The sequence below is a fragment of the Narcine bancroftii genome, chromosome 4 (genome assembly GCF_036971445.1).
Source record: "Narcine bancroftii isolate sNarBan1 chromosome 4, sNarBan1.hap1, whole genome shotgun sequence".
NCBI lineage: Eukaryota > Metazoa > Chordata > Chondrichthyes > Torpediniformes > Narcinidae > Narcine > Narcine bancroftii.
In genome coordinates, this window is record NC_091472.1 from 41607948 (window position 1) to 41621340 (window position 13393).

At 37.0% G+C, this 13393-nt stretch overlaps 1 protein-coding gene across 8 annotated transcripts in view; it reads left to right on the forward strand.

The window, feature by feature from the left end:
- thada (THADA armadillo repeat containing) overlaps positions 1-13393 on the forward strand; it is a 466325-nt gene that overhangs the window by 307953 nt on the left and 144979 nt on the right. For all 8 annotated transcript variants that reach the window (XR_011355652.1, XM_069931122.1, XM_069931123.1 and 5 more), the window contains one exon: positions 3565-3680. Coding sequence is in view for 7 of the 8 variants with exons in the window: in XM_069931122.1 (XP_069787223.1) it covers positions 3565-3680 (116 nt within the window). In the remaining variant the exon portion in view is untranslated. The remainder of the gene's footprint in view (positions 1-3564; positions 3681-13393) is intronic.

Here is a 13393-nt window from a genome sequence, read left to right on the forward strand (position 1 = left end):
CTTACTACTTGTACTCACTTTGAACCTCTGTGGTAAGAAGAGAATAAACACAAAGATCAGTCAGCTTTTCATTTGACTGTCACCCTGTTCAAGATGAAGTCTGTACATGTCTACTTCATCTCCTGTACTTTTGGCCAATCCTCTCCCTCAGATATAATTATTTGAAATGACTGTTGCACAAAAGCTGCAATGTAATACATGCAGACCTAAACTTCTTTTGTGTTGTATCACATATATATATATAAAGATAAAAGGCAAGTAGAATAAGAGAATCATTCATACTAATTTCACAAAGAAAGTTAGCTTCCTAACACCAGATCTAATTACGAACATTATAATAAGATTTGGACCACCAGATGCTAGCATGGTAAAACATAACATTTCATTTGTCTCAAGCTTTAACACAACGAAGGACATCATCTTGAGACAATAAGACAATTAAGCAGTTTCAAGTTACTGAATGAAGAAGCAAACTAAACTGTTCTCATGCTGGAAGAGCATTCTACACTAGAAAAAATATTAAGTGTTCCAAGTATAAGTTACATGACTCACTGGCCAATTAGTTTAGTTTAAGAAACCACAGAACATAATATTTCATTGACCATTTAAATACAACATTTATATTCTGTAAGTGCGTTACTAATTATGCTTTTTGATTAAAACATTTAGAACATATTTTGTTTTCTCTTTGTCTTTTTTGTTTATGACTGCACACATTTGGACAAGCTGAGTGGCTTCTGTCCTTTACACAGTCAAAATAACTGAACATTTAAGGATATATGTCCAATTTGTTTTAATCTACAGCAGACTATAGTTGGTAGCTAAGTTATACTGTACATCACAAGAATGTATATTATATAATTTCAGCAAATCTACAACAAAATGCGTCAGTCATTTTTACTTCATTTTAATTTTTTTTGTAATTTAATTTAAAAAAAGACCATATTTTAGTTTATAAAGAAAAAAAATAAACTAAACCCTTAATCTGAAATTGGGTTCCAAACCTGCACTGGAATTTGATCATACAATCCAAGCCAACCGTACTTTCAGTGGTACAGGATGATGGACTAATGATGGCCAAGTCACTGCGAGGAACTTGCTGCTCTTCCATCGTGAATTTGCATTTTTTTTAAACATGCAGTTTAAATGGCAGCCAGACTTCATTTATGATTTCATCTAAAACTTGCAACTCAGATTGAAGAGCTGCTATGTAATTGGCCAAGATTGTACAAGTGAGAACTGAGTTGTTGGGTTAGTTCAGAAGTGAGAATATTTCCACTGAGCCAAGACCATGATGAAGAAATGGTAACACCAAACGAAGAAAAGTTTGGGATTTTTCTGGTGAATGGCCAATATTTCCCCTCTAGCAACACTACTGTAAACTGATTGCCTGATTACTAAGTGCCTTTTAATAAAAGACCACATAATTTACTTTGGCCTTCAAAATAATTAATTGATTATGGAAAACTTTTAGACATTTGATTAGTGCAATAAAACACAAAATAAAAATAAGACCTATGTCTTAACCTTTTTAATGATCATTGCATAATTTAAGCATTTATGCATGTCTGATTCATATCATGTAATTGGCTTGTTCTAGCATTTGGTAGATTAGTACTGGAAGATCTGAACATAAATCAGTTACATATACAAATAGTCACACTGTGCTGTGAGAATGACAGCATGGTTGGTGCAGGGGTTAGTGCAACGCTATTAAAGCACCAGCGACCCAAGTTTCAATCTGGCGCTGTCTTTAAGGAGTTTGTATGTTCTCCCCATGTCTGCGTGGGCTTCCTCCAGATGCTCTGATTTCCTCCCACACTTCAAAATGTACAGGGTTGTAGCTTAATAAAGGTACTTGGGCAGCACAGCTCATGAACTGGAAGGGCATGTAACCATGTTGAATGTCTAAAATTTAAAATGACAGATGCTTGCATAATCCTTAGTTTTACCCTTTGTTGGCTTTTATTTACATTAAGTAAAATAGTTAGATTAGATATTTGTTTTATGATTCCATATTACTTTTGAAAAAGGTAGATTTTTTGGTAACTTAAATATGAATAACTCATTATTGTGTTTTCATTATATTTCTGTGGAGATTGTTAAACTATAACTTTTTGAATTTGAATACCATAATTTAAAAGTATGTGACAGTACTGTAATGTTTTATGCAATAATGCATAAGTTCACTTTGATTCCAATTTCAATTGACTTGCTTAAAGTGGACCATGCAAATATTTCCCTTTTGTCAGATATTATTGCATTTAATAAAAACTGGCCATTTCTGTTTAAATGTTGCCATTGAAATTAGGACAACATGCAAGTCCTTGCCTGATTATTTTATGGTTTTTACCAAACTTTCTAATTCCACTCATTCCATAGATCAAGGCAGTGTGGAGTAGATGTTGGTGCAGAGAAGTTCATCTCCTAAGACTATATTGCTTAACTTAATTATCACAATAAAAGGAGCCAACTTGGCCCTTCAGTCCAAACTGGGTCACTGCAGAGCAACCCTTCAGTCTCACTCCCTCCTTAAAATTTCTCAATTGTTCAGCAATTAATTCCATCGACTGCACCCCTGTGAGGCCAACCATTTCACTATGCTACCTCTCTCCCTTCCTTCAGATTCCCCTTAGACTTCCAAAACTCTTTCTTCCACACCACCAAATGTGCTTTTTGTAATAGTTTTCTTTGCGAAGCTTATTAAATTTCAGGCTAAGTGACATGGCAGAATATTAAGGTGAGCATTTGTACAAACCAGAGCTCCTCCTTGCTGCAAGGAATTATGTGGCAGATCTGAGCAGGGATAAATGTTTCTCAGTACTTTGGATAGGCGTGCTGTAGAGTGTGGAGTTATTTTTTTCCATTATCATTGATAATCAAGGGAACTGTAATTAAAATATGTTACCAGGTGGCCAAGATTTAACCTTGCTTTAGAGTACCTTCAGTATCATTGTGTCAAATCTTGCTGACACCAATTACATTTTTGCCTTGGATTATCAACTTAATGTATCAATTAAAACTAATCAGTCAGCAAAGTTAATGTTCTGACAGCTGCTAATTAAATATTTATTTTATAATATATACTGTATAATGTCACACAGGTTTCTCATTGTTAAAATGCACTGGGGCATCACTCAGTGTTGGCTTTAACCGAAGGGAAAGCAAAACATTCTAATAAGATTAAGTCTGCATAGCTGGCTTTGTTTTGCATCTTCTGCTTTCATTCCAGATTGTCACAGTTATGCAGACCTGTGTCATTTGAATACAGAAACATCATGTGCACAAGTCAGCTTTCAGCATCCTAAGGATATCACTTTTGGAATTAAAAAGTTCAAAGTCCATCCTGCAGCATTGTGGGCTTTAGGCATCTGCACAATTCATTAAACATTGTAATTACTTTTAGTTGGAAGTGTCTCGCCCTTTTGTTTGCCTTTTAAATTAACTTCAAGCAATTGCTCAAGAAACATCACATATTTGTCCGCTGTCATGATTGGAATGGCATTAAATTAACTGCAGGTTGACTGCAGCCAATAATTTGTTGATATTCTTTCATTTATGAAGGCACTTCATTTACTGCGGTCCTGCTATGACTCAAAACAAAGGACCAATTCAAGTCTTCACCTAGAGCTGCATGACATCACTGGCTGCACTAGAGCCAAAATATGGTTGGCAACAAGGTAGGTTTAAATTTCAGTCTAACTTAGTACTAAATAAGGAGTAGTTTTAGTTTTTTATAAGTCTGAGGTATATTTAGATTCTCAGTTAAAATTTAAAGCTGTTTGCTTGTGTACTTTTGCAAATTCTTCTCCATCTATCTAAGTGTTGGCATATTTAATAATACCGTTTCTTTTTCCTTTCATGGCTTTCATGTTAGTTGTCACAGTTCACACCCAAAATGGAAAACATGTTCTTTAAATCTGAGTCTTGTAAAATCCTTGGCAAAACCACAGGATATTATTACACGACGAAGGCAAAATAACCAAGAGTTCTGCCCTTGCTGAGTTAGTCACAATTCTTGAAGTTCTTTTATGGATCTTGAATTTCACTGAGAAAACAACTTGGATTTTTGTGTCATTTTCAGTACAGTAAATATCCCAGGGCATTTCACAATCATTAAACAAAATTTGACACTATAAAGGGACAATAGGCACATCAAGCCCACACAGAATAATTTAGTTCGTCTCATTACCACATCTTCTTCTTGCCCAAACTTTTTTTCACTCAGTGCATTTGTGACTATTTGAATTTACTTCCAACAGCCCCCAGGCAGTAAATTCCATCATTCACTTGGTGATTGACAGCAAAATAACTGACTACCTGATATTGTAGGTAACTAAACCATACCAGTACTGGATAAAAGTCTTGAGAACATTAATAGTTCTTACAGAATTAGAAGAAACCTGCATAAATTTAGGAATATTACATTAATAGGACCAGAAACAAGAAGTTTTCTATAAATTGCAATGGGAACCCACTAAAGATGATCAGATTGTCATAACTTTTGCATACAAGCATCTGGAAAACCCATTGTAAAGCCCTAAAGCTTTGGAAATAGCTCAATCTGCAGTTCAGGTCAGGGCAACAAATGGACAAGGACACGTCAATTTGAACTATGGATGCTTCCAACATGTAACTTGCTTTACATGGGAGCACGGCCGGTAAAGCACAGTTTCTGCTTCTGCTCGTGATGAATGGAGGAATAATTAAAACAATCTGAATGAGAAAGATCCATAAAAGAACTTCAAGAATTGTGACTACCTCTGCAAGGGCAGATGACTGGGGACGAAGAATTGAAGAAGACCCTTTCCATCCAGCTCACAGTATCTTTAACCCACTACCATCAGGAAGGAGGTACAGGAGCATCAAAATCAGAACTGCCAAGCTGGGAAATAGCAACAGCATCTTCCCACAGATTGATGAACAGTATTCTGTAATCAAGTAAAGCATCCCAAAAATATTTATTAATATTTATTTTAAATTTTATTGTTGTTCCTGTGACACCATGGTCCAGAGAAACGCTATTTCATCAAGTTGTATATTTACAGTAGAATGATAATAAACTTGAGTCGGGGTGCTTCTTTAAAAAAATCCTTGATCTTCCACATTATTGTATAAGTGTCAGAATGTGTCAATGCATTCAGCTGCTTTTGGATAATTCATAAGTCTAGGCTAATGCTGAAAACCAAAGGTAAAGACCAAGAAGCATCATCCACCAGGTACTTCTGTATTCAGTATGGTGAGGGATCTGTGGATGTCATCATGGATGGTAACTGATCTATTACAAACTATGTGCTTTCTATTCATTTGGTACATGGTAACAACAACTTCTATACCAGCACATTAACAAACTGAAGATCTTTAAGTCATTGAATGTCTGTTAAGATTGCCAAGTGTAGGATTTTAAAAGCAGATGAATAAATTAAGAAGTGGATTGAAAGCAATATGTAATCACACCAGCATGTTTAGATGCCCCACAGCAAATGGAATGTGCTTTCCTGAACACAGACAAAATATTTATTTTAAGCAATAATACATTAATAGCTCAGAGTTTTATTCTGTTACTTTTGTGAACAAATAGTGTGGAATTCTGACGCCCTTCTGCTGAAAAGCTACAAGGTTTCAGTGTTAATGATGAGCATAGAAGGCTGAATTCCATTCGAAGAGTGGTTGAGAATTTAAATATTTAAAAATGTAAAAGCAGACTTTTATTATATCAATTTAGGTAACCTGAATTTGAAATATGTAATATTTTAACATTGTTTAAAAAAAACTGAAGTCTGAAATTAATAGAACGCCCATCTCCAACTGTGTTTCTAAATTTCAACTTTTTCTCCATGCCTCCCATAATAATTTTAGGTCTTTCAAATAGACCAGATTTAAAACAAAGTGTAACCTGATATATATACCTTGGATCCTGCTTTATTGCGAAGTGGGAGCAGCATTTTGGATCCAATTCCAAGGATTGTGGATACATGATACGATAAATTCTATTGAGGCACTTTATATTAAAAAAAATCAAGCTAAGCTTTTTAAATATCCAGTTGTACATCAAAGCCTATTTTCATTCTGAATGAAGGTTAAAATATATTTAGTGAAGTTGTGTGTGCCAGAAAGTTCAAAGTGCGACTCTGGTGCCATTTTAACAACTGTTCAGGGCTTAGTTTCAACTCAGTACAAATAATTTGCTGGAAAACTATAGGAAACATCTGTCTTGTATCACTTGTACCCTTTTGGCTCCTTTGTGTATTATTTTTGGAAGCATGAATTCACGTTATCAAAGCCTATTTTGCCCTGGGATATAATTCATACAAGTATTTTGTGCTGGCCTTTTGTGTCTTGTCAGAAAATAAGCCCTGTGTCTTTCTAATTTTGAGAGAGCTTGAGATTTATGCACGTGAGGATGGGACAATTTGTGCTTTGTTTATAATTCTCTCAGAAATAATTTAGTTGAAGGAGGGAAGAAATTGCACAGCACAATCCCATACTGCAAAAGGAAAATTGGAGTGGAAAAAAATGCTATGGAACTTCCACAGGATGAGATGGAAACTATCTTTGGTCCCAAAGAACAATATTCAGTCCAATGTCACAACATTTATTTTTTAACCTATAAAATTGAATTGACTTGTCCAAGTTCAAGTTTATCACTATACGACTGTACATATACATCCTGACGGAGCAGCATTTCTGCATATCACGATGCACTCACATACACACACAATACGCTACATAATAGCACTGGAGTAAGAACCCTAGCAGCACTTCTACTTCCTGTAAAGGCTGAGGAAAGTTCATCTCCCACTCACCATCCTCACTACATTCTACAGAAGATGTGTTGAAAACATTCCGAGAAATTGCATCACTGTCTGGTTTGGAAGCTGTACCACCTCAGACCGCAAGACCCTGCAGAGGATAGTGAAGTCAGCGGAAAAGATCATTGGGGGCTCTCTTCCTACCATGACAGACATCTACAACACTCAGTGCAAGTGGAAAGCAATAAAAATTGTGAATGGCTCCACACACCCCTCATGTAAACTTCTCTCCTTTCTGCCATTTGATAGGAGGTTCCGTAGAACTCGGGTCCTTACGTCCAGATTGGGCAACATTTTTTTCCCCAAGCCCTTAGGCTCCTGAATTCCCAGAACATATGTGGATGGTGTACCGTGGACTTTTATTGTTTATCTCTTAATATTTTAACTTATATTTATGTAAATCTGCTACATGATCATGAAGAAATGCTACCTCATATTTACCATGAAATGCATGGTATGAATGACAAATAAAGGTGGCTTGACAACAGATTTTTTCAAAAGCTTTGCTTCCTGAAAAAAAAATTGGGGATTATGACAGAAAACTTCAAGCTGAACACAAAGGTAATTTCAGATTTGCTGTATCACTTAAGAAGTTGGAGAAACATTAAATTAACCTTTATTAAATTTAGTAAAAGTGCCCTCCATCATGTTTATGACAAAGATGTTTTTTTTTTCATTTATTTGTCCCAGTACTCCAAAGTTTTAAATTTGTATTCAAGCAATTCACATGTGATTAAAGTGCACATTCCAGATTTTATTAAAGGATATTTGTATGCATTTTGGTTTGACCATAATAGAAATTACAGCACTTTTTATACATAGTTCCCCCATTTCAGGGCACCATAATGTATGAAACAATTGGCTTCACAGGTCTTTGTTTCTCAGGTATGATTTTAATTGCTTCATTAGTGCGGGTATAAGAAAGCAAGATTTGCTTCTAAGTTTTTGATCACTTTTGAATTTTGTAGTTGCCAATTAAAGTCAAATAAGCCATAATGAGGCTGAAAAAATAACAAGAATAAAACTTTAAGACTCATTGCCTAAACCTTAGGATTACCATAATCAACTGTTTGGAACATGGCAAGAATAAAGAGTGTACTGATGAGCTCAGTAATTTCAAAGGGACTGGTATGACAAGGAAGACAGCCATTGTTGATGACAGAAGAATTCTCGTCATAATGAAGAAAAATGCACAACGGCTTGCTGATAGATAAGAAAAGCTCTTCAGGAGGCAGGTGTGGACATGTCAATGATACTGTCCGCAGAAGATTTCATAAAGAGAAATACTGAGGCTACACTGCAAGATGCAAACCACCAGTTAGCCACAGAAAGGATGGCCAGATTACAGTTTGCCAATTAATATTTAAAAGAGCCTGCAGAATTCTGGACAGATGAGTCCAAGATTAATCTGTATCAGAGGGATTGCAAGAGCAAAGTGTGGAAGCATAAAGGAACTGCCCAAGACCCAAAGCATACCACATCAACTGTGAAACATGGTGGTGGGGGTGTTAAGGACTGGGCGCTTGTACGACTGCCACAGGTGTTGGCACAATTCTCTCCAATGATGATGTAACTTCTGACGGCAGTCAGAAAATACATTCTGAGGAGTTTAGAGACACTTTTATCTGCTCAAATTCAAGTAAATGCTTCCAAATTCATTGGGCGGCACTTCATCTTACAGCAAGACAATGATCCCAAACATATTGCGAAAGCAACGAAGGAGTTTTTAAAAACTAAAAGCTGGAAAAATTCTTGAACGTCCAAGTCAGTTACTCAATTTAAATCCAATGGAGCATGCCTTCCATCTGCCAAAGAGAAAAATTAAAGGGACAAGCAGGAGCTGAAAATGGCTGCAGTTGAGGCCTGGCGGAGAAGATTCTCAACACCTGGTGATGTTTCTGAATCACAGGTTTTAAGTAATTATTGCATGCAATGGATATACAACAAAATACAAAACATGACTACTTTAAAATACATACCATTGCTATGTCCCAAATATTATGGTACCCAGAAATGAGAGGACAATTTATAAAAAGTGCTGTAATTTCTACATGGGTCGAGCCGACATGTTCACAAATACCCTTCAATAAAATCTGGAATGTGCACTTTAATCACATGTAAATTGTTTAATTACAAATTTAAATAAGTGGAGCAAAGAGGCAAATGAAAGGAAAAAAATGTTTTTGTTCCAAACATTATGGAGGACATAATGATGCTGACACATTGCATTCATTCAACAGACCTGGAAATGTTTTGCTGTGAATTTTCATTTGTACTCAGCATCTGATGCCTCCCATGTCAATGTCCAACAATAGATGGCCAGCATTGATGGATTTCAGATGCCCTGATTCTGCTTTTCTATGGTCGAAATGTCCTGGTGAAACATTTCACCATATTTGTCACTGACTGCACCAAGATTAACAGGGAAGAAATTCTAGTGTGAATTCAGAAAATAAATTTTCAATTACATGTTGCACTTCATAGTTTTGTATGCTTGAAACATGTTAAAAATGTGACAAGGAAAAAAAGTAGATTATATCTAAGAAATGGTATGTGAAAGGAAAATTTTAAGGAGATTTTCAGGACGAGCAGTCCAAAATCCAAAAGATACATCCAAAAGTGTTCAGGCAGCAAAATCTTCATTGTCCAGTATAATCACATACATACATAAAAATATAATTTAAATTAAATATATACAGGTCGAGTACCCCTTGTCTGAAACGCATGGGACCAGAAGTGTTCCAGATTTTGGATTTTTTTGGAATAATGTGTTTCAGGTAACTAAGCAGCACAGTAGCATAAGGAGAATACCTCTATCAGCTGTAAACAACAACAACAAACAGCGTCAGGCTTTCAATCTCCATCTACGTTGCTGTGTTTTGATCAAAGGGGTTATTTTATTTTATTTTTTTCAACGCAATAATGTTGCTGGTCATGTTACACTCAAACATGGCATTTTATGTGGAGATAAATTTCAGATTTCACAAGAAAAAATTATTTTGTACTTACCAAAAAAAAACTTGATCACTGCTCACAAAAGAAGATAAATTCAGCACCAAATACTGGAAATTCTGCTGAGTGGCTTTTTAAAAGTTTCTTCCAGAGTCATCACAGTGAGTCATGCACATAGATCTGGCAGTGACAATGGTTAGTAATAAACTGGCATCAGCAGGGCGTCAGGGCCCCACTTAGGCAAGTGATGTCAAGTGTGGAATTTTCCACTTGTGGCGTCATGTAAGCACTAAAAAAGTTTCAGATTTCTGATTTTCGGATAAGGGGTACTCGACCCGTATAAATATTTGGGATGATTTGCTCAGTTACAGGATACTGTTCATCAATCTCACAGCCTGCTATTTCCCAGCCTAGCAATCCTGATTTTGATGCTCCTGTAGCTCCTTCTTGATTACAGTAGATCAAAGATGCTGGGTGTCAAATGAAAAAAATTATTATTATTTGAGCCCTATTTAACCAATTCTCCTGGTAAATGTTATCAACAAAGGAAAAGGAGACCCCAGTTCTCAGCCATTTTGATGATCCTCTGTACTGACCTATGGTCTGATGCTTTGCAGCTTCCAAACTATGCAATGATGTAGCCAGACAGAACACTCTCAATTGTGCTCCTGTAAGAAGTTGACAAGATGGGGACCGGTGGCCTTGTCTACCTCAACCTCCTTAGAAAGTGTAGGTGCTGCTTTACCTCCTGACTAATGAGGTGTTGAGGGTTCAGGATAAGTCATCCTTTATATGAACACCAAGGAATATTATGCTCTCCACCATGGAACCATTGATGTGTAATGGAAAATGGTTGACCTTCATCCTCCTGAAGTTCACAATCATTTCCTTTGTCTTGTCCACATTGACACTCATGTTTTTTATTCTTGCACCAACCTCCTCTCTGTAATCTGATTCATCTACTGCCCACAAATTTGATGATTCTGTTTGAATGGTATCTGGCAGTACAGTTGTGCGTCAGAAGCATAAACAGCAGTGGACTGACCACACAGCCCTGAGGTGCACCAGTGCCTCTGCATGATGAGACTTGAGATTTTGCTACCAACCTGGACTGACAAGAAGTCCAGAATCCAATTGCAGAGAAGGATGTAGAGTTGCAGCAAAATCCTTGCCCCATTCTTATCATTCATGCAGTTCAATGTCTTTAGTGTTTGTAAAAGGGCTGGATTGATTACAATTTGTCAAATGTGTTTATAAAAGTTATCTAAATCAATATATAGAGGTACTGACTAGAGAGAGTGCAAAACTGGTTGTTTTGGGGCTAGGATGTGCAAGCTAAGTGGAGAACATTCAAAAGTGAAATCTTGAGAATACAGAGTTTTTGTGTTTTGGTCAGGATCAAAGGCAAGGTTAGAAGGCAGTAGGAACCTTGGTTTTCAAGGGTGGTTGGGTATATAGTTCAGAAGAAGAGAGAAGTGTATAGAAGGTATAGGCAATATGATGCAAATGAGGCACTTGAGAAGTATACAAAATGCAAGAAAAACTTCAAGAAAGAAATCAGGAAGCCTAAAAGAAGACATTAGGTTGCTTTGAAAATCCTAAGGATTTCTACAGGAATATTAAAAGCAAAAGGATATCAAGGGACAAAATTGATCCCCTTGAAGATCAGAGTGGTCGGCTTTATATGGAGCCAAAAGAGATGGGGGAAATCTTAAATTTTTTTAATCAATATTCACTCAGGAAACGGGCGTAGAATCAAGGGAATTAAAGAGAGCAAGCAGTGATGTCATGGAACCTATACACATTAAAGAGTAGGAAGTGCTTGTGGCCTTAAATCAAATAAGGGTGGATAAATCGGGTGGCTTGTGTAGAAATTGCAGGGGCTTATAAAATAAATATTTGAAATGTCCTTAAAAGAAATATTTGAAATTTGGTGCCGGAGGATTAGAGGGTAGCTCACGTTGTTCTATTCTTTAAAAAAGGCTCCAAAAGTAACCCTAGAAATGATAGTCTGGTGAGCCTGACATCAGTAGGTAAATTATTGGAAGGTGTTCTAAGAGATTGGATATACAATTTGGAGAGCCAGAAACTGACTAAGGATAGTCAATGAGGCATTGTGCATTATAGTTCATGTTTAACCAATTTTATAGTTTTTCGGAGAGGTTACCAGGAAAGTTGATGAAGGAAAGGCAGTGGATATTGTCTAGGTATTCATGGTGAAGTAGTGAACTGAATTCAACAAAGGCTGGATGGGAGAAGCCAGAGAGTACTGGTGGATCATGGCTTCTCAGACTGAAGGCCTGTGTCTAGTGGTGTGCCTCAGGGATGGGTGCTGTGTCAATTGTTGTTTGTCATCAATATCAATGATCTGGATGATAAACTGGTAAATTGGATCAGCAAGTTTGTAGATGACGTTAAGATTGGAGGCATTGTGGACAGCGAATGTTTTCAAAGCTTGCAGAGTGATTTGGACCAGCTGGAAAAATGGCAGATGGAAGTTAATGCAAACAAGAGTGAGGTGTTGCATTTTGGAAGGACTAACCAAGAATAGACATACACAGTAAATGATAGGGCACTGAGGAGTGCGTTAGAACAGAGAGATCTGGGAACACAGAAGCATAATTCCCTGAAAGTGGTGCCACAGCGTTGTAAAGAGATATTTTGGCATATTGCCCTTCATATAGGAATTGAGATATAATGGCAAAGTTGTATAAGACACTGGTAAGGCCAAATTTGGAGTATTGTGTGCAATTTTGGTCACCTAACTACAGGAAAGATATCAATAAGATAGAAAGAATGCAGAGAAGATTTACTAGGATGTCACCTGGACTTCAGATACTGGTTCAGGACAGATTAGGACTTTATTCCCTGGAGCATAGAAGAATGAGGGGAGATTTGAGAGAGGTATTTAAAATTATGAGGGGGATAGCCTTGTTTTCTTTCACTTAATGTAACATAAAAACTTTTATGTCGTCGGTAGGAGAGAAGTTCCGAGGAAACCAAAATTTGACTGCTTCACAGGGAAAGGGGCCCATCATCTTTGAGCAGATTCCTTGCAGGGGGGTGCTATAGACAAAAAGCGATTTAGAATGGCTGAGCTGGGGAAACTAGTCCATTCTTATTTACTTGATCAAAACATGTCGTGGAATCTCATAATTTTAATCTACTGTGGCTGCTGTCTTACAGATATTGTGTGTTTAACATTTTTTTAGAAGCACTGTCCAAAAGTCACCAATAAGCTTCAATTTTAATATCCTCATTAATCATTTTAGCAAAAGGTGTATTGAATCTCAGTCATACTATACATTTTTCCCTTCATAAACTTCCACTTGGACATATTTCCATGATCCCACCACCAGACACATCTTCCCCTCTCTTCCTTACATAAGGACTGCTCCCTCCATGACTCTCTCCTCCACTCGTCTCTCCCCACTAATCTCTCCATTGGCACCATCCCCTGTTACTGTAGAAAGTGCCACACGTGCCCACACCTCTTCTTTCATCACCGTTCAGGCTCCAAAGTCCTTTCAAGTGATCTCCTCCACATCGGAGAGACTAGACGCACACCAGGAATTCGCTTTGCTGAGAACCTTGGCTCTGTCTGCATCAATGACCAGGACTTCCCAGTG